Source organism: Loxodonta africana, chromosome 21 (assembly GCF_030014295.1).
Source record: "Loxodonta africana isolate mLoxAfr1 chromosome 21, mLoxAfr1.hap2, whole genome shotgun sequence".
Classification (NCBI taxonomy): Eukaryota; Metazoa; Chordata; class Mammalia; order Proboscidea; family Elephantidae; genus Loxodonta; species Loxodonta africana.
Genome location: NC_087362.1, coordinates 45,498,471 through 45,526,100, shown reverse-complemented (window position 1 = coordinate 45,526,100; position 27,630 = coordinate 45,498,471). Strand labels below are relative to the sequence as shown.

At 38.8% G+C, this 27,630-nt stretch overlaps 1 protein-coding gene across 1 annotated transcript in view; it reads left to right on the top strand.

Moving 5' to 3' along the window:
* PKD1L3 (polycystin 1 like 3, transient receptor potential channel interacting) overlaps positions 1 to 27,630 on the top strand; it is an 88,663-nt gene that overhangs the window by 33,133 nt on the left and 27,900 nt on the right. The window contains 10 exon segments of the mRNA XM_064273501.1: positions 456 to 686; positions 2,859 to 2,960; positions 3,232 to 3,410; positions 6,867 to 7,013; positions 12,241 to 12,437; positions 12,761 to 12,960; positions 13,902 to 14,082; positions 17,548 to 17,740; positions 17,835 to 18,069; positions 21,020 to 21,119. Coding sequence (XP_064129571.1) covers positions 456 to 686; positions 2,859 to 2,960; positions 3,232 to 3,410; positions 6,867 to 7,013; positions 12,241 to 12,437; positions 12,761 to 12,960; positions 13,902 to 14,082; positions 17,548 to 17,740; positions 17,835 to 18,069; positions 21,020 to 21,119 — 1,765 coding nt within the window.

The window sequence follows — 27,630 nt, the reverse complement described above, 5'->3', positions numbered from 1 at the left end:
AACTTGGTTTATTCACTCAGTAGTAGTTATCTGTGTTGATACATGTAGCTCTAGTTCATTCGGTTTAACTGCTGCATATTATTCCATTGGTTTGACTCTATTTACTTGTTTGTTTGCATGTTTTGCTGTTATTGAACATACAGGTTGTTTTCTGTTTCTTATCATTACAACCAGTGCTGACATTAACATTCATTTTCATATCTCCTTGCGTATCCTTGATATATATTCAGACCTGGAATTGCAGGATTGGAAGAGTTTGTGCTTCTTCAGCTTTACCAGACATTGTCAATCTGCTGTCCACATTGCTTATACAGTTTACACTACCACCAGCAGTGGATAAGAGATCCATTCTTTCCCCTCTAATTGCCTTCATTTACATTTGTCTTTTGCTTTTACTTTTGTCCCTTTCTTAGCACTCTGTTCAGTTAGACTCAACACCTTGATTCTAATTCCAGGTTGGACCGCAGAGCACAGTTTTGAGGACACAGTGTCTCTGTAACCACTTGACCTACTTTACAAGTGACTTCTTCATTGTGCCCAGGACAGTGAATGTTGAAGACACAATCAAGCTGTTTCTTCGTGTGACCAACAACCCTGTTGGGGTGTCATTGCTGGCCAGCGTTCTAGGATTCTATATGATTATGGTTGTGTGGGCTTGGAGAAAGGATCAAGCCGATATGCAGAAGGTGAGGAGACATTGATTTTGAAAACTTTGCAACAATGTCTTGAGTATGTTGAATGCGATGGGGGAAAAAAAGAACAACACCTTTATCAGAAGAGGCAGTACTTTGGTACTATGTAGTATAAAAATTCAGGTGGTTTTTTCTTATATTTCTCTTTATATCTGTTGTCTCACAATCAAAGAAAATAGTCTTTTGTCTCCATTTTTTTTTTTTTTTCTTTTAGCCTAGTTAGGACCCTCAGATGTCATATTTAGGTTAGGAATGAGCCAAAAGAAAATACCTAAAGAACTTAACTAAAATCAAATGCAAGTTTATCTTACTTTATACATTGGATATGAAAGTTTTATGTAAGTCAAATTATAATTTAATGTAGCTGCAAATATACAGGAAACCTGGGGGATGTCAGCACAACATAATCAAGGTAAAGGAAGGCACTGAAAGGTACATAAGAGAAAAGGCAACAACAGTAAATACTAATATATATATATATATATATATACACACATCCTGCAACAACAGTAATAGCAAACAATAATATATGAGTAGATACATAGGTAGATATGTAAACTGAGCAAGGGTGGGAGGGTATATGGAAGTATATCACATACATACATATGTGTATATGCTGCAAATATAGCCATGTTTGTTGTTGTCTTATGCAATAGTGTGAACAGGAGACAGAGACATGAAAACTTCTTAGCTATAACCATACACCTCCAGGGACTGAGATACTGGGCTTGAGGGCTAAGAACCATAGTCTTGGTGGACATCTAGGTCAGATGGCATATCATAATCCATAGAGACAGTGTTGTACATCTTTCCTTGGTGAGTAGCAACTGGAGTCTTAAAAGCTTGCAAGCAGCCATATAAGATACAACAATTGGTCTTTTCCTGTCTGGAGCAAAGAAGAGTGAAGAAAATCAAAGACTCAAGGAAATAATTAGTCCAAAGGACTAATGGACCAATGAACCATGACCTACACTAGCCTGAAACCAGAAGAACTAGATGGTGCCTTGCTACCACTACCTACCACTCTTACCGAGACCACAATAGCAGGTCGTGGACAGAGTGGGACAGAAATATAGAACAAAATTTAAACTCATAAATAAGACCAGATTTCCCAGTCTGATAAAGACTGGTGGAATGAAACTATGGCCCTTAGACACACTTCCCACTTGCAGCTGAAGTCCCTCCTGGAGATCACATTATAGCTATACAATAAAAATACAATAGACAGGCCTATAAAATGAACAGTAACACCAGTGAGGAATGTATACCTTGGAACGATCAACTATATGAGACCTAAAGGGCAACATTTGCCCAAAAGCGAAGTCCAGAAGGACAGTAGGGGCAGAAAAGCTGGGTGAAAGGACACAGGAACCCGGGGGGATAGCGGGAGAGTGCTAACACATTCACAGGTTTGCGAACAGTGTCACAAAGCAAGCTGTGTATAAATTGCTGAATGGGAAACTAATTTGTTCTGTAAATTTTCACCTAAACAACAATAAAATGTTCAATAAATAAAAGAGATTAAACAAGCAAACTAAGAAGCAGAGATAAGATAAATGCCAAAAAAAAAAAAAGAAAGAAACCTGTGAGGAAATTTTTTTTAAACAACAACCAAAAAAATCCTTTGATGACAGCTTCTTCTCAATTTCCGTTCTGTATATTTCTTTTTTTTTTTTTATTTTTATTTCTTATTCTTATGCTTTCTTACACTCGGAAATTCTAGAATACACAGTGTCCATTTCTTTGTTGCCCTTGGTGTAGGATTGGGAGATTTAGTAAATAAAAATCCAGGACACCCAGTTAAATCTGAATTTCAAATAAATAACGAATACTCTTTTAGTATAAGTATGTCCTAAATTATTCACTGCTTATCTGAAATTCAAATTTAACTGGGTGTCCTATATTTTATCTGGTAATCCTACCAAGGTGGGAGGGAGGTGAAAGAACTTAGACACCTAGGACCTGATCAGTTGACTGAGTATTTCATTAGACACATAAACCCCCCTTTAGTAACTTAGGACTGCTTCTTTGTCTTTTAAAACTACACCTCACCCTTGTTTTCCATAGGATTACCACATCTGCAGCAGTGTATCCTCCTCTTCCTGAATTGGAGGAAACAAAGCGTATACTAAGTGAAGCAATTTTCTTGGTTCTGCTTTCTTGTAGGTGAAGGTCACTGTCCTGGCTGATAATGACCCCAGCTTTCAATTTTACTACCTTATTCAAGTCTATACTGGATATCGGAGAAGGGCTGCTACAACAGCCAAGGTTAATGAAATAAATGTTCTTCATTGTTTTGTGTCATCTACCACATGAAATACACTAACTTGATCTCTCAGTGTACAATAGCTCTTTAGAAGGGATCACAGAGATTGATATTTCCTAGTTCTAAACTGTCAATTTGAAGGACCCTCTCTATATATAATCTATATACTTATATCTATTCCAAACATTCCATCCAAGTACAGTTTCCTATATCTTCATCATTCTTCAGAGAATCATGTTAGAACTTACTGTATTTTTTCTTGTCACGTTTGAGGTTGTTATCATCCTGTATGGATCAGAGGGATCGAGTGAGCCCCATCACCTTTGTGACTCTCAGAAGGCAGTCTTTGAACGAGGGGGACTGGATGTCTTCCTTCTCACCACTCAGTCCTCTCTAGGAGAATTGCACAGCCTTCGGCTCTGGCATGACAATTCTGGCGTCAGCCCTTCTTGGTATGTACCTGTATCATGCTGACTTGTTTCTTTTTTGCAGATCATTAGCATCCTTGGAAGAGATCAGCATGCCATCACAATAAATAACAACAATGCTTTGGCCCAAATAGTAACAAATGACTATTAGATTTAAGTTTTGAAGCTGTCCTCAGTGAACAAACCATGGCAAGAAATATGGAAAATTAACAATGTGGTTTTCTTTTGAAAGGTAGAAGATGTTTTGTTTTGTTTTCATTAAATATTATCAAGACCTTGAACAATAAATAATAACAATGAAACATTGCCCAAAACTGCCATAAATTAACAGTATTTCTAAAGATGAAAAACATATTTTAAAGAGTAAATTTAATCAACAACCATATATTGAATATATTCTGGGTCAAAATTCAGAATGTCAAGAAAAGGGCAATAATGGAATTGCATGTGGGATATGCCTAGGGAGTTAAATAATTGTCAAGAATGGAGTTAGAGTTCATGAACCTGACATGTGCTAGGTCCAAATGATTCTGCATCTTCCTCCTGCAGCACTCTGAGAATTAGGAATGGATAAAGCAGATGAGAAGCCCTAGTGGCTAAGAGCTCACACTCACTCCTAACCAAAGGGTCATCAGTTTGAATCTACTAGCCACTCCTTGGAAACGTTATAAGGAATTTCTACTCTATCCTATAGGGTCACTATGAATTGAAATCAACTCTACAGCAATGGGTTTGGTTTGGGTTTTTGAAAGCAGATGATAAAACTGATTAAGGGGTAAAGATTATTGGTTTGTTCAGGTTAGGAAAAGGGAAGGGAATGAAGTGAAAGATGTAGGGCTCAGGCTTTTAAAAGAATCATTTGCTGAGTGTTGCCCACCTGAAAAGAGGAAATAGTCTACCTAAAATTAGTAGCAAAATAAGATTTTCACTGCTAAGCTACATATGCAAATCACTAGGCCAGTAGAACCTAATAACCTGCTTGCTGCTCCCATTCTGTTCAGGTATCTACAAACAATACATACACTATCATCCCAGTCTTGTTTATAAACGCGAATAATGTATATAAGCACTTGAAAAGATGCTCAACATCATTAGTCATCAGGAATGCAAATTAAAACCACAGTAAGATAGCACCGTGCACCCGTAAGAATGACTAAAATGAAAAAAAAAAAACGGACAAAACCAAGTTTGAGTGAGGATGGGGAGCAATTGGAACTCTCAAACACTGCTCGTGGAAGTGTGAACATACACACCTATGTAGTATTTTCTACTTTTCTCACTAATTATTGTCACTGGGTTATATCAATCCTAATTTTATATGTAATCTTTGATTATATTATTTTTTAACTCACAGTGATTTTATGCTTCTCAAAGATAGAGATGATGTGTTATATTTGTATCCTCAGTAGATAGTACGCTGCCAGGATTTTAGTAGGCCTCAGTAAATATTTGTTACAATTAATGTTGTTGTTAGCTGCCGTCAAGTCAGTTCTGACCCACAGCAACCAACCCTGTGTACAACAGAACGAAACACTGTCCAGTCTTGCACCATCCTCACAATTATTACTGTGTTTGAGCCCATTGTTGCAGCCACTTTGTCAGTCCATCTTGTTGAGGGTCTTCCTCTTTTTGCTGACCCTCTACTTTAGCAAGCATGATGTCCTTCTCCAAGGTCGGGTCCTTTCTGATAACGTGTCCAAAGTACATAAGACAAAGTCTCACGATCCTTGCTTCTAAGGAGCATTCTGGCTGTACTTCTTCCAAGACAGATTTGTTCATTCGGTATATTCAGTATTCTTCACCAAAACCGTAGTTCAAATGCATCAATTCTTCTTCTGTCTTCTTTATTCATCATCCAGCTTTTGCACGCGTATAAGGCAATTGAAAATACCATGGCTTGGGTCAGGCATGCCTTTGTCCTCAAAGTCACATCTTTGCTTTTTAACACTTTAAATATTTCTAATTAATAAATATAGTTAATATTGTGACAATGAACATTTGTTAACAATTAAATTCTCTGGGTTTTGTGTTAACCTCTAGAGGTTCATATCAGCTCAATATCAAGCCTCTTTTGAAGACTTTCTTTTGTAAGATTTGTTTTTCCTTTTTCAATTGTAAAAGCAATGTATGCTTAATGCAGGGAACTTGGAAAACACAGAAAAGTACAAAGAATTACTCCCCATAAAAAGCTAACTACCAACAACTTTTTTCTTTAGCAAATGACAAATTATATTTTCTGAGTCAGAATTGACTCAACAGTAGGGGGTTTGGTTTTTTTTTTTTTTTGACACTACCATTCTACTAAGCATAGGGAATGCCTCAGTTAGATTTTTCTAACACTCAAACTAGATTTTCATCTTTTTCTCACATATGAAGGAAGAAGAAAATAAAAGTTATACCGGAAGCATGAACAGCCCATGACTAAGTTTTCACCAGTCAGAAATGAATATTTTCTCTTGTTTTATTATACTTTGCTCTTAAAGTCAGCTTTAAGAATACAGGATGCATTAGATAACTTTAAATGAAATGCAACTTAGTCACCTATAATTTTATGAACTGCCTTAATAAGAGAAAAAAAAAAAAGAAAAAAATTTTTTTTCTCTTGTTAAAAATATCACGTTCCTCACACAAAATAATTTCAACTAAAACAAGGATTTTTAACTGGAGCAATTTAAGTGGTTTCATGATATTGAACATACTCTCTTGGGGAAAAGCACTATTAAAGTGAAGGAGGAGAATAACTGACTAGTTATGAGATGAATTCAAATAGGTTGAACAATTAGGTATCTGAGAGGACAAGTTTGTTGCTGGATGAAGTTGGTAGAGAAATTAGACAAATGGTAAAACATTTTGGTTGCAAAGAGGAAGAAATCTCAGGGTCTATAGCTCTGGGAAATCAAGACAAGGGCACAGACCCAAATAAGGTGAGAAGCCATTAATATAAATGTTCACAACCACCCACCCACACTTACACCCCACACACACCTTTGTGACTAAAGGTAGAGGCAAATGGGATACTTTAAGAGGTGGCAGGACACTATTATATACGGAACAAGGAAAGTTAAAGAAGATATACACACACTGAACTATTCACATGGTTGTAGAAGTTTGCAGTCTGGTATTTGGTACAGTAACTTCCTCAGGGGTGGGGAAGAAAAACATGGGATGAAATTTCATTTCTTTCCCTAGTTCTTGCATTGCAGTGAAGCAGAGTCCTTTTACTTGGACACTCACTGACAGTTCAAGATTACTTTTTCTTTTTTCAATTTTACTGTGGTAAAATATATATATAACAAAAAGTTTGCCATTTTAAGCGTACGATTCAGTGACATTAATTACATTAACCGTGTTGTACAACTATCACCACTATTCATTCCAAAAGCTTTGTATCACTCCAAGTAAGAAGCGAGATTACTTGTTACTACACAGCAATTGATTCATGCCCACCTCCCTAACATGATTATCTTCATTTCACCATAGGTATATAAACCAGGTAATTGTCAGTGACATGGCAGTTAAGAGGAAATGGCATTTCCTGTGCAATTGTTGGCTGGCTGTGGACATAGGAGATTGCGAGCGTGACCAGATCTTCACACCAGTCTCAAAGAGAGATCTCTTTTCCTTTAGGTATTTTTGGGATATTGTTATTAATAGTGAAGGTTGCTATGTACTGTCTAGAGTAATATATTTCTGCTACCCAATACCCTTCTTCCCTTCAATTTTTTAGTTCAATGATATCAGGAGTTTTGGCTTTTTCCTCTAGGAAATATAAGGTGATGACTTCAAGAGGTGCCAGCATTATGTCCTCATATAAAAATGCCTAAAGGCAAAAAAGGTGGAACTGTTTCTTCCAGTGCCTGTCCCCACCCCATTCCTTTTTAAAATTGTGCTTAATCTTTCCTCACAAATGCTTGCTTTTTCTCCTTCTTCAGACTCCCATTTTGTGTATGTTGATGGCATTTGATGATGCCCACCCTAAGAACAGTTTTCGTAAGCTGCATCATTTTTCTTCATTCTTTTTCCTTTCTGATCCTCAAACTGGTCAATCATAATTGACCTATCTTCAGGTTTACTGATTCTTTTGCCTGCTCATATATGTTGTTGAACCCCCATAATGAATTTTTCATTTCAGTTATTGTACTTTTTAATTCCAGAATTTCTATTTGGTTCCTTTTTTTTAATATATAATTTCTATTTTTTTACTGATATTCTCTATTTAGTGAGACTTTGTTTTTATACTTCCCTTTAGTTCTTTAGACATGGTTTGCATTAGTTGTTTGAACATATTTAAAGTAACTAATTTAAAGTCTTTATCCAGTAAGTTCAATATCTAGACTTCTGCAGAGACAGTTACTAGTGACTTTTTTTTTTTTTAACTGCAGATGGGCTGTACTTTCTTGTTTCTTTGCATGTCACATAATTTTTTTTTAGAAACTGGTCTTTTAAAATAATATAGTGGGTCGACTTTGGAAATCAGATTCTTCTTCCTCCCCTAGGTTTGTTGTTCTTGCTATTTGTTTGTTTAATGAATTTTCTGAATTAATTCTGTAAAGTCTGTATTTGTTGTGTGTGGCCATTGAAGTCTCTGTTGGGTTGTCTTAGTGGTCAGCCAGTATTTGGACAGAGATCTCCTTAAATGCCTAAAATCAATAAGCCTCCCAGTCTTTACAGATGGGTTCTATATGTATATTGGGGCACACCTTCAACACACAGCAAGTCAGTTGACAATTCTACCTTACCCTTCACTTCCTGCTTGCTGAAAACCTCAAGGTCATCCAGAGGTTAAGGCCTTCTCAGGTCTCTCCTGAGCATGCACACAGCTCTGGGCATGCAATATAGTCCTATGCATGTGTGTGGTCTTCTAGATTCCCAAGAATATATCCAAGCTTTTCAAAGCCCCTAGGAAAATCTCATTCCACAGCTTTTCCTTTTAAGCTTTTTGGTTAGTATATTGTTTGCCCCAACAGTTATCCACTACCTCAGGCAGCTGCAAAGTTAAATAATTCCCTCTGAATGTTTTCAACAAATGCGCCAGGGAAAGGCTTGTCTTACAGAAGATGAACCCCAAGATTAGAAGATTCTTACCTGGGCTAATGATAGGGGTTACTGGCAGACTTGCCTATCCTCCCCTGTGAAGAGAAACATTATTACCCTGAAATGTGAGCAGATCTCTCCAGGGAGAGGAGGAAGACACCAATATCACATACTAAATAGGTTTTTGTTAGCCTAATTTTTATTCTTTTCAAGTATACTGTCTTTCTTTTTAATATTTCTTCTTTATTCACAGTGTTCCAAATTTTACCGTAATTCGTCATTATGTGGATTTATATATATATTTTTATCTTATTTGGTACCCAGAGTGTACTTTTAACATGCAGAATCATGTCTTCAATTCTGAAAAATTCTCAGATGTCAACTTCTAAAAATATTGCTTCTCTGCTAGTCCCTCCATTCTTTTCTTCTAGAACTTCTAAAAAATGTATCTTGGAGCCTCTCAAACTATCCTCCATGTTTTTTAACTGCCCTTGCTTACTTATTTTCTTTTTGTCTCTCTATGGTGTATTCTGGGTAAATTCCTTAGTAGTATATTTTAGTTTACTGATTCTCTTTTCAACCATGTCCATATCTCCTGAATTTATTTGCTTTGTTCTTTGCATTTTCATATTTTTATTTCTTTTTTACTGTGGTAAAATATGTGCATTTCAAACCAATTTGAAACAGTTCAGTCATGGCATTTGTAAACAAGGGCAGCATATGCATTGCATAGTAACCAAACCTGTTGCCGCTTGGATTTTGACCCAAGTAGGAAACAAATAGTGGCACCCCCATCAAAACGGCAGCGGACCGTGACGCTTTGAATGTGTGTCTCTCTCCACAGTCCTGCCAATAATCCAGACTCCTGCATCAGACTCCTGAAGCATTCAACATGGCACAGTTGGGTGCCATCTTTGAGCAGGGCACTGTTGTTTGTTTTCTACTCAGGTCAAAATCCAATGGACAACAGATTTGGTTGCTATGCAATGTGTACACTGCCCTTGTTTATGATGGCCGTGGCTGAACCTTTTCAAACCAATTTGAAGCCTTGTAAAATAAATATAAGTAAAATTTGCTATTTTAACCATTTTAAGTGTACAATTCCTTGGCACTAATTATATTCACACTGTTGTGCAACCATCAGCCCTATTCATTTCCTAAATACATTTCCTAAATTTTTGCAAGCAGCCACCCATGACATGACAATTGGTTTCTATTCACCTGAAGCAACAGAGGAAGAAGTAGAGTCAGGAATAGGAGAAGAATACAGAATGTGTGGTTAATTACCTCTATGAACAACTGCGTCCTTGGCCATGAGACCAGGAGAACTGAATGGTGCCCAACTACCATTGCTGAACATTTTGGTCAAAGATTCTATAGAAGAATTCTGATCAAAAGGCAAGAAATGCAGAACAGAATTTCAAATTCTCAAGGGCTCCAGACTTGCTGGAGCCATGGAGGCTAGATGAACCCCTGAAACTATCGCCCTGAGATAATCTTTAAACCTTGAACCAAAAATATCCCCTGAAGTCATCTTAAAACCAAGCAATAATTTAGCTCAACTGGTAAAAAAAAAAAAAAGCCTACCTTGAGCATTATGCTCATTTAAGAACTATCTATATGGGATTAAAGTGACAATAGCAACTCAAAAGATTATACAGGCACCTTAGAGGGCAGTGAGTTTATGTTAACGGGGTGCAGCAACTCAGAAAAGGAGGGTGAGAATGGTTGCACAACCCAAAGAATGTAATCGGTGTCACTGAATTGTACATGTAGAAACTTAAGTTGGTGAATGTTTTGTTGTATATTCTCAACAACAAAATAAATAATTATTTTTTAAAAATGATTTGTTCGATGACCATATTTTTCAGTTTCAGTTTTTCTAATTTGCTCTTTTATTTGTTTTTCTTTATAATTTTTATTCTTTTTAAGTGAAGTTATTCTTTTTCTTATATCTTCAAGAAACCTGAGATACTTATTTTAAAGCCTTTGTCAAACTGTTTTATGAAGTTCATTTCTTTTGGATTGAATTTTTTTGTTTTGGCTGCCTTTCTCAGCATTAAATTTCTTCATGTGCTTTGGAATTTTGGTTTGTAACTTCATTTTGAATGGAAGACTTAGTCGTTTAGTATGTTTGTTTATTTCCCACTTCTCTTTGTGCATACCCATCCCCGACTAGTAGTTTTGCTACTGTTTCTGTCTAACCCTTCACATTCTCTAGTCTAGAACTAAGCCTTATTAATAGCTTATTAATAGCTCCTATTGCTCAGTGAAACTGGGGCAATTATAGCTCTTGTCATGAGCCGATGGAAAACCAAACCAAACCTGTTGCTATCAAGTCAACTCCAACTCATAGCAACCCTACAGGAGAGAGTAGAACTGCCCCATGAGGTTTCCAGGGAGCAGCTGGTAGATTCGAACTGCCAACCTTTTGGCTAACAGGCAAGCTCTTAACCACTGCACTACCAGGGCTCCAAGGCAATGGAACACTTGACTTAATACCTGATCATGATGCTGTCCTTTTTCTCTCACCTCCCTACTTGTAAAGTTGTAGCCCCATGGAAGTTTTTGGATTTTTTGTTTTGTTTTGTTTCTGTCCTTTCATAACCTCTAGCCCTAACCCTGGCTTCAAGCAGTGAACTTGGCTCTTTCTCTCCTCTTCCCTACTCCATGAAACACTTGTGGTTCCAGTTATCCCGTAAATGCCAAATTCCCACTTGTGTACTGCCTCCTTCCAGACCTGGAGCCCAGCAATCCTACGGCTTCTACCACACTCACCACGTTGATTTCTTATTCCATTTCTAGTCCTCAGAGATATTTTAATTTTATGTTAAGCCCAGTTGAGTCTTTTTAGTTTCTTTTTTCTTTCTATATTTTATCTACTAGTGTTTTATATTTGAAGCAGAGAAGATGCTCACAGTGTAAATTTACCAAACTACCTTGAGAGGAAGCCGAATGCAAAGTTTTAAAGAGTAAGAATTTATTAAAACTCTTGTAAGGCTAAAACAACCATTTTTAGCTTTAAACACTCGTATAATACAGATTATCCTTATTTTCAAAAACTATCCTAAAATAGCGAAAGGCTGGGTTCTCGAGAGAAGCAAAACCAGTAAAGCATATAAATGTATATATAGAGAGAGATTTACATTAAGGAAATGGCTCACATAATTGTAGAGGCTGGAAAGTCCCAAGTCCATGGGTTAGGATAGACCCTTCTCCTGATTCATGTAGCCACAGAGGCTGGCAAACCCAAGATCGGCAGGTCAGAGGCCAGGGCTCTTGCTTACAGGCTTTGAATCCCAAGATCGGCAGGCAAGACTGCAGGTAAGCTGCTAGCTAAAGTCCCAAGAACCAGAGGTCAGACAAACAGGAGCCAGCTGCAGGATCCAGAGCGAGCAAAAGCCCCTGAGCCTTGCCAGAATGTCCACTTAGATTTGATGCAGGCCACACACCCAAGGAAACTCCCTTTCAACTGATTGGCTACTCACAGCAGATCCCATCAGGGGTGATCACATTTTATCAAATCTCATCATGGAAGTGATCACAAATCATACGACTGCCAGACTACATCATAGCTGCCAAACGCTGAGAATCATGGCCCAGCCAAGCTGACACACAACCTTAACCATCACAATCATCATGTCACTTGAAAGCTGTGGAGATCTTTAAAGACTATTCTAGTCCAAGCCCCTGTTCATAGAGGCAGTGAATAGTGGCCAAGAAGTTGCTATGTAGTTTGCCAATGGGCAAACTAAATCTTAGTCTAGGGCACTTGTACAATGAAATGTTGTGTCTCTCCCATCCTAATTTCTTTCTTTAGGCACCTGTTTTCCTCCATGATAATAGAAAAGTTCACACAAGATCATCTGTGGCTCTCAGTTGCAACTCGACACCCCTGGAACCAGTTCACAAGAGTCCAGCGGCTCACTTGCTGCATGACACTGCTTCTCTGCAACATGGTCATCAATGTCATGTTTTGGAAGATAAATGGCACCACTGCCAAGAGAGACGAGCAAGGTGTGGATGAGCCCTGATGTGTGCTGTGTGCTTGTGGTATACAGTCCTTTTGCTGTACTCCACTCTAGTCACTCCTAGGGTTAGAAACTGAATCATGCCTTCGCTTTTCCTTCCCTGCCCTAACATTAGCACACTCCTCTTCTCGTTCATTAATAAATGAAACAGCCTTAAGAACAACACATCAGAATTTTTACTGCCGTAATAATTTTCTACCCTTAGATAAACTTATTTAAATTGCTAAACAGCTACAACCTGGGAGAGGAATGACTTTTCAGTAGCTTTAGTTGTTGGTAATGAAAGTTGCTGTTATCCCTTTTTTTCAGTGGGTCCGTTTGATGTGACCTGGTCTGAACTGCTTATCAGCATCCAAACGGCTGTCATCCTTTTCCCAATCAATCTTGTAATTGGACGGATCTTCCCGCTGATTCAAACACAGGAGCCTGCACCTTTCTTTCCCCTCATTCAGGCTCCCTGCCCCTCAGATGCTTCCTTTGAGCCTCTCTCTCTCACAAAGGTAGTTGAGGTAAGTTTGGTATCAAGTTTTACAGGTAAATTACATATTTCCTTTCCCCGTGTGATGGAAATGGCAGTGGAAAGGATGTCTTGGAAGGTTTTCAGGGTCCTGTTAGTGGCTTGAGGGAGAGTCTGCTTCCATAAAGATTACAGCCTTGGAAACCGTATGGGGCAGTTCTACCCTGTCCTATAGGGTCGTTATGAGTTGAAATTGACGTGACAGCAATGGGTCTATTAGTGGTTCAAACCCCACCAGCTGCTCTGCAGGAAGAAGATGTGGCAATCTGCTTCCATAAAGATTACAGCCTTGGCAACCCTTTGGGGCAGTTCTACTCTGTCCTATAAGGTCAGTATGAGTTGGAATCAGCTCAGTGGCATCGAGTTTGTTATTACCCTTATTGTTCTTGGTGGCACAAATGTTTAAGCACATGACTACTAACTGAAAGCTGCCTCTGAAGAAAGGTCTGGCAGTCTACTTCCAAAAGATCATAGCTTTGAAAACCCGATGGCATTGTGACACACAAGGGGTCACCATGAATTGGAACTGACTTGACAGAAACTAGTTTTTTGTTTTGTTCCCCTTAATATCTTTTCCCTAATTCCTGTCCCCTGAGTTGTAATTTGTCATGCCTCTGGTTTCTTTTCTCTTACTTATGAAATTTTCTGAGGACTGAATGTGAGCGCAGTACATGCTACTCTGGACTTGTTTTAGTTTTTAATGTTTGACCAAGCTGTCCCTTATTCTTTCATTCTATATGCTCTCATAGAACTGGTTTTGAAGCTACTGTGAGGTAACTGCTTTCTGAAAAAGTAAAGAGAAACTGAAAGATTTAGTTCTTTAAACTAAGTTATGTCCCTCTGAGTAAAAGAAACAGGCTTTTACTATAGTTGCTACCTGTCCTGCGTTACTGTAAGACAGACTAACTTTTCTCATCTTGGTTCTACATTTAGGAATTAAAGGAAACTGTGGGATTCCTGCTCAAGAGAAATACATACCTACTTTCAGAGTGTGAACAATCATCATGGAGTTCTTACAACATTAACAAGCTGGTGACACTTTTATCCAGCCTCATTTATTCTCACTTAGAGGCCCATGGCAGTCATCAGCAGGCAGGATCCATTTGGGCAAATGGTAAAGCTCATTAGATTTTAGTAATTAACCTTCTCTGACTTCCACACCCTTCCATGACTCTTACTTTCTCACTCATTCATAACCAACAGGCATGGTACAATCTTCTGCTTGTTTTAATTTCCTTAAGAGAAAATGCTTTAGCCAACATCACCCTAAATGGAGAGAGCCTGAAAATATTCCCATTGAGATCAGGAACCAGACAAGGATGCCCTTTATCACCACTCTTATTCAACATTGTGTGGAAGTCCTAGCCAGAGCAATTAGGCTAGATAAAGAAATAAAGAGCATCCAGATTGGCAAGGAAGAAGTAAAAGTATCTCTATTTGCAGATGACATGAACTTATACACAGAAAACCCTAAAGAATCCTCAAGAAAACTACTGAAGCTAATAGAAGAGTTCAGCAGAGTATCGGGATACAAGATAAACATACAAAAATCAGTTGGATTCCTCTACACCAACAAAAAGAACATCGAAGAGGAAATTATCAAATCAATGCCATTAACAGTAGCCCCCAAGAAGATAAAATACTTAGGAATAAATCTTACCAGAGATGTAAAAGACTTATACAAAGAAAACTACCATACACTTCTGCAAGAAACCAAAAGAGACTTACATAAGTGGAAGAACATACCTTGCTCGTGGATAGGAAGACTTAACATTATAAAGATGTCTATTCTACCAAAAATGATCTATACATTTAATGCAATTCTGATCCAAATCCCAATGACATTCTTTAATGAGATGGAGAAACAAATCACCAGCTTCATATGGAAGGGAAAGAGGACCCAGATAAATAAGGCATTACTGAAAAAGAAGAACAAAGTGGGAGGCCTTACTTTACCTGATTTTAGAACCTGTTATACTGCCACAGTAGTCAAAACAGCCTGGTACTGGTACAACAACAGATACATGGACCAATGGAAAAGAATTGAGAATCCGGACATAAATCCATCCACATATGAGCAGTTGATATTTGACAAAGGTCCCAAAACAGTTAAATGGGGAAAAGACAGTCTTTTTAACAAATGGTGCTGGCATAACTGGATATCCATCTGCAAAAAAATGAAACAAGACCCATACCTCACTCCATGCACAAAAACTAACTCAAAATGGATCAAAGACCTAAATATAAAATCTAAAACGATAAAGATCATGGAAGAAAAAATAGGGACAACGTTAGGAGCCCTAATACATGGCATAAACAGTATACAAGCATTAGAAAGAATGTAGAAGAAAAACTAGATAACTGGGAGCTCCTAAAAATCAAGCACCTATGCTCATCCAAAGACTTCACCAAAAGACTACCTACAGACTGGGAAAAAGTTTTTAGTTATGACATTTCTGATTAGCGCCTGATCTCTAAAATCTACATGATACTGCAAAAAGACAAATAACCTAATTAAAAAATGGGCAAAAGATATGAATAGACACTTCGCTAAAGAAGACTAACAGATATATGACGAAATGTTCACGATCATTAGCCATTAGAGAAATGCAGATCAAAACTACAATGAGATTTCATTTTACTCCAACAAGGCTGGCAGTAATCCAAAAAACACAAAATAATAGATGTTGGAGAGGCTGTGGAGAGATTGGAACACTTATACACTGCTGGTGGGAATGTCAAATGGTACAACCACGTTGGAAATAGATTTGGCGCTTCCTTAAAAAGCTAGAAACAGAACTACCATACGATCCAGCAATCCCACTCCTTGGAATATATCCTAGAGAAATAAGAGCCTTTACACAAACAGATATATGCACACCCACGTTTATTGCAGCACTGTTTACAATAGCAAAAAGATGGAAGCAACCAAGGTGCCTATCAATGGATGAATGGCTAAATAAATTATGGTATATTCACACAATGGAATACTATGCATCGATAAAGAACAGTGAGGAATCTGTGAAACATTTCATAACATGAAGGAACCTGGAAGGCATTATGCTGAGTGAAATTAGTTGCAAAAGGACAAATATTGCATAAGACCACTATTATAAGAACTTGAGAAATAGTTTAAACTGAGAAGAAAACATTCTTTTGTGGTTATGAGAGAGGGGAGGGAAGGAGGTTGGGGGAGGGCTATTCACTAATTACATAGTAGATAAGAATTATTTTAGGTTAAGGGAAAGACAGCACACACTGGACTAAACCAAAAGCAGAGAAGCTTCCTGAATAAACTGAATGCTTGGAAGGCCAGTGTAGCAGGGGCAGGGGTCTGGGGACCATGGTTTCAGGGGACATCTAAGTCAATTGGCATAATAAAATCTTTTAAGAAAACATTCTGCATCCCACTTTGAAGAGTGGCGTCTGGGATCTTAAACGCTAGCAAGCAGCCATCTAAGATGCATCAATTGGTCTCAACCCACCTGGATCAAAGGAGAACGAAGAACACCAAGGACACAAGGTGATTACGAGCCCAAGAGACAGAAAGGGCCACAGGAACCAGAGACTACATCATCCTGAGACCAGAAGAACTAGATGGTGCCTGGCTACAACTGATGACTGCCCTGACAGGGAACACAACAGAGAACCCCTGAGGGAGCAGGAGAGCAGTGGGATGCAGACCCCAAATTCTCATAACACCAGACTTAATGGTCTGACTGAGACTGGAAGGACCCCAGTGGTCATGGCCCCCAGACCTGTTGACCCAGGACAGGAGCCATTCCTGAAGCCAACTCTTCAAACATGGATTGGACTGGACAATGGGTTGGAGAGGGATGCTGGTGAGGAGTGAGCTTCTTGGATCAGGTGGACACTTGAGACTATGTTGGCATCTCCTGCCTAGAGGGTAGATGAGAGGGTGGAGGGGGTTAGAAGCTGGTGAAATGGACACGAAAAGAGAGAGTGGAGGGAGAGAACGGGCTGTCTCATTAGGCGGAGAGTAATTGGGAGTGTGTAGCAAGGTGTATATGGGTTTTTGTGTGAGAGACTGACTTGGTTTGTAAACTTTCACTTAAAGCACAATAAAAATTATAAAAAAAAAGATAATAGCTTTGATGAATTCTGAGACAGTCTATGTGGTCTCACAAACCACAGGATTAAAAACAAAACCACAAAATGTTCTCTGTATCAAATCCCTGCGTTCCATCTGTTTTGTTAGAGGCTGTTGAAACTTGTTCTTTTCTTCTATGAGCAGGTAAGATTATGCAATTGATGAATTCTCAAACACAGTTTGGGCCTCTTGTACATTTACCTAGTATAGCTCACATGTATTGAAGTTCTGATGGTAAAAAGCTAAATGTGAAAGTCTCTAAATCAAAGCTTAAAATTTTTCAAATTGTTAAAAATTTACCAGTGTCCTTAGAGAAGACAATAATGCTGTATGTGTTGGGTTTAATCTCCACTAGTTTTGAGATAATTTGATATCATCATTAATTAAATAATTACTAATCTTTAACTGTAATTACAGTTTATTGAAATCTTCCCCTTGTGAAAGTATAAACTCAAAATATATTTTCAGTGGTTCCTGAAAACCACCGTCATTTCTGCTATTACCTGCTCAGAGTTCTGCGGAGGCTACAATCTCATTTAGGCATACTGGGTATCACCGAAGTTCACCAGCCTTGTGACTTCCTTGATGCAGCCAGCCAACTGCAAAAACTCCAGGGAATCTTGGAAACACACATTCTTTCCATGGAGCAAGGGCCACCCAGGTAAGGCACTGGGTTTTCTTTATCACCTCTGACCTTCTTAGACCTCTCACTCAGTCTTGGATAAGAGATGACTCCTTCAACCTTTGTTCTTCAGGGAGGCGACCAGTTTTCCCCTCCTGATCTCAGAAGAAGGGAACAAGCTGCTCTCTAATGGCCTGCCTAGATGGCTGGCTTATCTCTGCTGGCTCCTTCTCGGTATCACTAGTCTGGCCTCAGCCTTTTTTACAGCACTTTATAGCCTGGAATTGAACAAAGATCAAGCCACCAGCTGGGTTATTTCGTTGGTGTTATCAGTGCTCCAAAATACCTTCATCAGCCAACCTGTAAAGGTATGTGAAAGAAAGAGGCCACACCAGCCTGGGAGAAACCAGAGCTGCAGGAAGCTTTGGAAACTGAGAACCATGGTGTCGTTCCAAGGTGCCTAATGGTTTTGCCAATTGGATTTAAAAAAATAAAATAAATGGAGTGAATTTTACTAGGGATATGTGTAAAATAATCACAGAAAAAGCTAACAAGAACTGATAGACTAGTAGAAATGTGGTAGAAAAGAGTTGGGAAGTAGGAGGGAGAAGTAAAAAATCAACAACAAACTACTTTGAAAAAAGTAAACAGAAAGCTTACTTTAAAAAAAATTTAATTATGGAAAATGTTAAACCCATATGCAATCTTAAAGTTCTGCTACCTGACTTTAACAATGACCAACTTATGGCCAATCTTGTTTCACCTACTTAAAAAAAAAAAGAATTCCAGACCATTATCATTTCGTCCATAAATATTTCAGCCTGTATATTTCTAAAGGATAAGGAAATGGAGAACAAAACCTCAGTTGCCAGGGAGTAGGGTGGGAGAAAGAGTTGACTACAAAGGGATAGCCTGAGGGAATGTTTTGAAAGATGGACTGTTAGGTATCTTGATTGTAGGTATGGATACACAACTCTGTGCACTTGTCAAACCTCATGGAATTTATACACCAAAAAGAGCGATTTCTATTGTACGTAAATTTTTAGGTTAAAAAAGAAAAACCTTGTGGTCATGATTGCTTAAAAACATTTTAAAGAGAAATTCATATTCACTAGTCAAATTAAAATAGAACAATATTCCATTTTTTGCTTTTAAAAATAGCAAAAATAAACAAATGATAATACACAGCGATGCCAAGGAAAATGGGCAGTTGATACTAAAGGGAAATCTGGACATTTATCTAGTAAAAAGCATTCAAATCTGCATTCCCTTTGCCAGAGAAATTTTACTTCTAAGGATTTAATCTGAGAAAATCCAGAGAGGTTTGCAATAGTAATAAAATAAATTTAGCAACAACTTAAATATGTAATAATAGGGCATTATTATGGGACAACCGCAGAATAGTGAGCAACCATTAAACATGTTATTGACAATATAATGATGTAGAAAGCTGTTCTAGGTACATTAACTAAGACAAAAATGATTAAAGAATATACTCCAAATTTCAAATTGTTTTATTTAATCCCACCACCAGAGCGTGGTGGGATTATAGAAAATTTTTAGTTTATTTCTTTTTTCAAAATTATTATAATAAATATATAATAACTCAGTATAAAAGAGAATGACAGAAAAATATAAAAGAGGAATAAAAGAAATGGAGATCCAAGTATTACTGTTGTTAGGTGCCTTCAAGTTGGTTCCAACCCATAGCGACCCTGTGTACAACAGAATGAAACACTGCCTGGTCCTGGGCCATTCCCACAATCATTATTATGTTTAAACCCATTGTTGCAACCACTGTGTCAGTCCATCTTGTTGAGGGTCTTCCTCTTTTTCGCTGACTCTCCACTTTACTAAGGATGATGCCCCTCTTCAGGGTCTGGTCCCTCTTGATAATATGTCCAAAGTATGTGAGACAAAGTTTTGCCATACTCTCTTCTAAGAAGCATTCTGGCTGTACATCTTTCGAGACAAATTTGTTTATTCTTCTTATAGTCCATGGTATAGTCAATATTCTTCACCAGCACCATAATTCAAAGGCATGACTCTTCTTAGGTCTTCCTTATTCATTGTCCACCTTTCACATGCATATGAGGCGATTGAAAACACCATGGTTTGGGTCAGACGCACACCATAGTCCTTAAAGTGATATCTTTGCTTTTTAACACTTTAAAGAGGTTTTTTGCAGCAGATTTGCCAGATGCAATACATCATTTGATTTCTTAACTGCTGCTTCCAAGTATTAAAAACCAAAAAAAAAAAAAAAAACAAATCCACTGCCCTCGAGCAGATTCCGACTCATAGTGACCCTATAGGCCAGAGTAGAACTGCCCCATAGAGTTTCCAAGGAGCACCTGGTGGATTTGAACTGCCGACCTTTTGGTTAGGAGCCGTAGCACTTAACCACTAACCTTCCAAGTATTAGTCAAAGCTTAATTACTGGTATAGCTACAGCGAGGAAGGGGGATGGACTGATGGCCAAATTAACTTTCTACTACAGTACTTTCCACCCACGTCTGGTCCTTAGAACAGTCCACAAGAGGGAAACATTAGGTCTGCAGAGAAGACACACCCAGAATTGGCACCGCAAACTCGTCAAACTCTAAAAGTAGGGGAAGAGAGAAGGGCTCAAACCTTCCTCTAGCCATCTGGCCCAGCCCTGGCCTACTGCGCCCAACCCAGGAAGCCCAGGCCAAGCAGGATGGATCTCCCCCTACCTCAGCAGACAGGCCTGAGAGAAAGAGGGAATCACCTGCACAGACTCTTTCCCAGAAAGATAAGAAGGGGTGTGAGGGTGTGACAAGAGTCTGGAAATATCCCTTCCATTCTTATTCTCCTAAGAACTGGAGTAGAACTTCTTTCCTCTAGGGAAACTTAAGGAGTGGGGGATGCATGTTTCCCTAAGACTCTGTGACCTCTTTTGCTAAACTGAAATTTAATCCTTAGGACTTTTGAAAGTTTAGCTTCCCCAGTCTAGCTCTCCATCAAAGGTCTTCCAAAGACACTGGGAGGTGTTACTGAACAATTTCTACAACTCAGCACAAATCATATAATAGCTTACACTTTCCTAGTCAAGAAGATTAAGGACTACAGGCAAAAATATGAATATTGACATTATTCAGACTCTTGGAACCCTTCCAGATACCCTACATGCAAAAATGATTATGAAATTAATTAGTTCTCGGTTTTTCATGAAAATACGGGGTCAAATAATTGAAATTTATAATAAATAGTCACCTTCACATTTACAAAATGATGTCACCTTCTTGGATCCTGTAATACCTGCTCATTTGATTCTCTTGTGATTTTCATGTTTAGGTGGTTGTCCTCACATTCTTGTTCTCACTGATGCTGAACAGGATGCCGTGGCTTAACAAAGAGAAGGAACAACAAATGAAGAGAATCTTGGCACTCTTGGGTAAATCAAGTTAACTACTAAGATCTAATTCTATAAGAGTAAATTAGATCAGTGGAATCCTAGCCACCTCACTTACTCTGACAAATAATTTATCCATTCAGAATCTTGTCTCTAATCAGCTAGTTGCTCCTCCTCCTCTGTCCAAGACTAATCAGTGTGTCACCAAAACTCATTATGCATTCCTCCCCAGGTCATCTCATCCTCCCTGTCAAGGCTTCAGCTCTTACCTATATTCTAGATCTCTTAGTCTTCCTCTCTCCTGAGCCAACTGCTCATCATCTGTATCTGAATGCCTGCAGGTATCTCAAAGTAAACATGCCCCAAATGGAATTATTTGCTTACTCCAAAAATCCACTTCTTTACTATATGTTCTCATCTCAAGATCATCACATTCTCTAAAAATCTCAGAGTAATACTAATTCCTGTCTTATTTCCCACATTCAGTCACTAAGTCTGAGGGAGTGTACCCTCTAAATAGCTCTTGAACATGGATGAACCTTAGAAACACAATGATGACTGAAAAAAGCAAGTTGCAGAAGAATTAGCACCATATTTTAATCATGCAAAACAGTGCCATGGCTTGCTTAGAGGATATTTATGTTGTTCTTAGGTCCTATCGAGTCGGTTACAACTCATAGCAACCATATTGTCTTGGTCATCTAGTGCTGCCATAACAGAGATAGCACAAGTGGATGGCTTTAACAAAGAGAAATTTATTTTCTCACAGTCTGGTAGGGTACAAGTCCAAATTCAGGGCATCGGCTCCAGGGGAAGGCTTTCTCTCTCCGTCAGCTCTGGAGAAAGGTCCTTGTCCTCAATCTTCCCCTGGTCAAGGAGCTTCTCAGGCACAGGGACTCCTGCTGCTTTCTTGGTGGTATGAGGTCCCCAACTCTCTTCTTCTCTTTCCTTTTATCTCATAACAGATAAAAGGTGGTACAGGCCACACCTCAGGGAAACTGCCTTTACTTTGGATCAGGAAGGTGACCTGAGTAAGGGTGGTGTTACAATCCCACCCTAATCCTCTCAACATAAAATTACAATCACAAAATGGAGGACAACCATACAATACTGGGAATCATGGCCTAACCAAGTTGATATACACATTTTGGGAGGGACATAATTCAATCCATGACACCTATGCACAGCAGAACGAAACACTGCTCAGTCCTGCGCTATCCTCACAATCATTGCTATGTTTGAGCCCATTGTTGCAGCCAATCCATTTCATTGAGGGTCTTCCTCTTTTTCACTGACCCTGCTTTACCAAGAATGATGTCCTTCTCCAGGGACTGATCCCTCCCAGTAATGTGTCTGAAGTATGTGAGACAAAGTCTCACCATCCTTGTTTCTAAGAAGCATTTTGACTATACTTCTTTCAAGGCAGATTTGTTCATTCTTTTGGAATTCCATGGTATATTCAAGATTCTTCGTCATTATTCTTTTGGAATTCCATGGTATATTCACGATTCTTCGCCAACACCATAAGGTGTCAATTCTTCTTCAGTCTTCCTTATTCATTGCCCAGCTTTTGCATGCATATGTGGTGATTGAAAACACTGTGACTTGGGTCAGGCGCACCTTAGTCTTCAAGGTGACATCTTTGCTTTTTAACACTTTAAAGAAATCTCTTGCAGCAGATTTGCCCAATGCAATGCATCATTTGATTTCTTTTTTTTCTTAATTGTATTTTAGATGAAGGTTTACAGAACAAACTTCCTTCTCATTAAACAATTAATACACATACTCATTTGTGACATTGGTTACCAACCCCACGACATATCAACACTCTCCCTTCTTGATCTTGGGTTCCCTAGTACCAGCTTTCCTGTCCCCTCCTGCCTTCTAGTCCTTGCCCCTGGGCTTCTGTGCCCCTTTAGTCTCATTTTGTTTTATGGGCCCGTCTAATCTTTGGCTGAAGGTGAACCTCATGAGCGACTTCATTACTGAGCTAAAAGGGTGTCTGGGGTCCATACTCTTGGGGTCTCTCCAGTCGCTGTCAGGCGATTAAGTTTGGCCTTTTTTTGTGATTTAGAATTTTGTTCTGCATTTTGCCCCAGCTCTGTCCGGGCCCCTCTATTGTGATCCCTGTCACAGCAGTTGGTGGTGGTAGCTGGGCCTCATCTAGTTCTGCTGGACTCAGTCTAGTAGAAGCTGTGGTAGCTGTGGTCCACTAGTCCTTTGGACTAATGTTTCCCTTGTATCTTTGGTATTCTTCAGTCGCCCTTGCTCCTGACAGTCATTTGGTTTTTTGACAGCTGCTCCCATGGGTGTCGATTGTGGATCCAAGTAAAATGACATCCTTGACAGCTCCTATCTTTTCTCCGTTTATCATGATGTTGCTTATTGGTCCAGTTGTGAGGATTTTTGTTTTCTTTATGTTGAGGTGTAATCCATTCTGAAGGCTGTATTCTTTGATCTTCATCAGTAAGTGCTTCAAGGCCTCTCTGCTTTCAGCAAGCAAGGTTGTGTTATCTGCATGTCGGAGGTTGTTAATGAGTCTTCCTCCAATCTTGATGCCTAATTCTTCTTCATTTAGTCCAGTTTCTCAGATTATTTGTTCATCATATAGATTGAATAAGTATGGTGAAAGGATGCAATCCTAATACACACCTTTCCTGACTTTAAACCATGTAGTATCCCCTTGTTCTGTTCGAACGACTGCCTCTTGATCAATGTACAGGTTCCTCATGAGCACAATTAAGTGTTCTGGAATTCCCATTCTTCATAATGTTATCTATAATTTGTTATGATCCACATAGTCGAACGCCTTTCCATAGTCAATAAAACACAAAACCAAAAACCAAACCCATTGCTGTTGAGTTGATTCCAACTCATAGTGACCCGATAGGACAGAGTAGAACTGCTCCGTAGGGTTTCCAAGGAGTGCCTGGTAGATTCATACTGCCGACCTTTTTGGTCAGCAGCCGTAGCTCTTAACCACTATGCCACCAAGGTTTCCAAATAAAACATAGGTAAACATCTTTCTGGTATTCTCTGCTTTCAGGCAGGATCCATCTGATATCAACAATGATGTCCCTGGTTCCACATCCTCTTCTGAATCCCATTTGAATTTCTGGCAGTTCCCTGTTGATATACTGCTGAAGCTGCTTTTGAATGATCTTTACCAAAATTTTACTTGCATGTGATATTAATGATATTGTTCAATAATTTATGCATTCAGTTGGATCAACTTTCTTTGGAATATGCATAAATATGCATCTCTTCCCATTAGTTGGCCAGTGAGATGGTTAAGATTGTGTGTCAATTTAGCTGGGCCATGATTCTCAGCGTTTATAAGTGATCACTCCCATGATTGAATCTGCTGTGAGTAGTCAATCAGTCTAAAGGGAGTTTCCTTGAGTGTGTGGCCTGCATCCAATATAAACAGACATTCTAGATTTTTGCTCACTCTGGATCCTGCAGCTACCTCCTTTCTTCTGACCTCTGGCTCTTGGGACTTGAGCTATCAGCTTATCTGCAGGTCGTGGAATTTGTAGATCTTCACAGCCTGAGATCAGGAGCCCCACTTTCCAACCTGCCAATCTTGGGTTTGCCTGCATCTGCGGCTACATGAATTGAGAGGAGCCTCTATCCTAATACAAAGACTTGGGATATTTCAGGCTCTACGATTGCATGAGCTCTTTCCTTGACATAAATATATATATATCCTTTACTGGTTTTGCTTCTCTAGAGAACCCAGCCTAAGACAGCCAGGTAGGTGTCTTCCAAATTTCTTGGCATAGACGAGTGAGCACTTCCAGCACTGAATCTATTTGTTGACACATCTCAATTGGTATTCCATCAATTCCTGGAGCCTTGCTTTTCACCAAAGTCTTCAGTGTGGCTTGAACCTCTTCCTTCAGTACCATCAGTTCTTGAGCATATGCTACCTCCTGAAATGGTTGAAAGTTGACCAATTCTTTTTGATAGAGTGACTCTCTGTATTCCTTCCATCTTCTTTTGATACTTTCTGCACTGTTCAGAATTTGCCCAAAGAATCCTTCGATATTGCAACTTGAGGCTTGAATTTTTTCTTCAGTTCTTCCACCTTGAGAACCACAGAGTGTGTTCTTTCCTTTTGGTTTTCTAACTCCAGGTCTTTGCACATTTCATTATAATACTTTACTTTGACTTCATGAGCCACCCTTTAAAATCTTCTGTTCAGCTCTTTTACTTCATCATTTCTCCTTTTCACTTTAGCAAGCTTCAGAGTGTCTTCTGACATTATTTTGGTCTTTTCTCTCATTCCTGTTTTTTTAGTGACCTCTTGCTTTCTTTATGTATGATGTCCTTGATATCATTCCACAGCTTGTCTGATCTTCAGTCATTAATGTTCAGTGTGTCAAATATATTCTTGAGCTGTCTCTAAATTCAGGTGGGGTATACTCAAGGTTATACTTTGGCTCTCGCGGACTTGGTCTAATTTTCTTCAGCTTCAACTTGAACTTGCATATGAGCAATTGATGGTCTTTTACAAAGTCAGCCCCAGGCCTTGTTCTGACTGGTGATATTGAACTTTTCCATCGACTCCTTCTGCTGATGTAGTCGATTTGATTCCTGTGTATTCCATCCGGTGAAGTCCATATGCATAGTCACTGTTTATGTTGTTGAAAAATGTATTTGCAATGAAGAAGTCACTGGTCTTACAAAATTCTATCGTGTGATCTCCAGCATCATTTCTGTTACCAAGGCCATTTTTCCCAGCTACCAATCCTTCTTCTTTGTTTCCAACTTTTGCCAATAATTCCAATCACCAGTAATTGTGAAAGCATCCTGATTGCATGTTTGATCAATTTCAGACTGCAGAAGTTTGTAAACATCTTCAATTTCTTTATCTTTGGCATTAGGTTGGTGCATAAATTTGAATAATAGTCATATTAACTGGCCTTTCTTGTTGTTGTTAGGTACCATCGAGTAGGTTCCAATACCTAGTGATCCTATGTACAACAGGACGAAACACTGCCTGGTCCTGTGCCATCCTCACAGTTGTTATGCTTAAGCCCATTGTTGCAGCTGCTGTGTCATCCCATCTCATTGAGAGTCTTCCTCCTTTTCACTGACCCTTTACTTTATCAAGCATGCTGTCATTCTCCACGGACTGATCCCTCCTGATAACATGTCCCAAGTATGTGAGACGTAGTCTCACCATCCTTGCTACTAAGGAGCGTTCTGGTTGTACTTCTTCCAAGACAGATTTGTTTGTTCTTTTGGCAGTCCATGGTATATTCGATATTCTTCTCCAGCACCACAGTTCAAAGGCTTCAATTCTTCTTTGGTCGTCCTCATTCATCGCCCAGTTTTCACATGCATATGAGGTGATTGAAAACATGAAAGGTCTTCCTTGTAGGCATATGGATATGATCCTATCACTGACAGTGTTGTACTTCAGGATAGATCTTGAAGATGTTCTTTTTGATGGTGAATGCAATGCCATTCCTCTTCAATTTGTCATTCCCAGCATAGTAGACCATATAATTGTCCAATTCAAAATGGCCAATACCAGTCCATTTCAGCTCATTAATGCCTAGAATATCAATGTTTATGTGTTCCATTTCATTTTTTATGATTTTCAATTTTCCTAGATTAATACTTCATATGTTCCACGTTCCAATTATTAATAGATGTTTACAGCTGTTTCTTCTCATTTTGAGTCATGCCACATGAGCAAATGAAGGTCCCAAAAGCTTGACTCCATTCATGTCATTAAGGTCAACTATACTTTGAGGAGGCAGCTCTTCCCCAGACACATTTTGAGTGCCTTCCAACCTGAGGCGCTCATCTTCTGGCACTATATCAGACAATGTTCTGCTGCTATTCATAAAGTTTTCACTGTTTAATTTTTTTCAGAAGTAGACTGCCAGTTCCTTCTTCCTAGTCTGTCTTAGTTTGGAAGCTCAGCTGAAACCTGTTCACCATGGGTTACCCTGCTTGTGTTTGAATACTGGTGGCATAGCTTCCAGCATCACAGCAACATGTAAGCCCCAACACTACGACAAAGTGACAGACATGTGGAGGAGAAGATATATATACCCTCTATAAATTTATATAAAAGAAATGCATGGTAATAATAAACCCCAGATTCAAGAGTGTGATTACCACCTGGAACAGGTCTGTGAGGGACTTAAATTATGTTGGTAGTTTTTTATTTCTTAAACTGAGCGATGGACACACTGTAAGTGGTAGGTGTCCCATTCCTTACAAGATTAAAAAAAAAAAATTAGTAATCTGACTTTAAACTGCCTTCATAGCCCTTATTCCTCCATAATTTTGATGTTACCTGTACCTAAAATGACTTTTTTTCTTATTCTCATCCTTCTCCTTCTGAAGAAGTCTGACTCATACTTAAAAACATTGTCAAATATTACTCTCTTTGAAACTTTATCTACTCCCTCAGGTAGATTTGTTTTCTCACTTTTCAGTGATCACTTGGCACTTGGCACATACATACATGCTGCCATATTTTATGTCATATTCTAATCCTCCCCCTCTTGATTTCCATGTCGCCAGATTC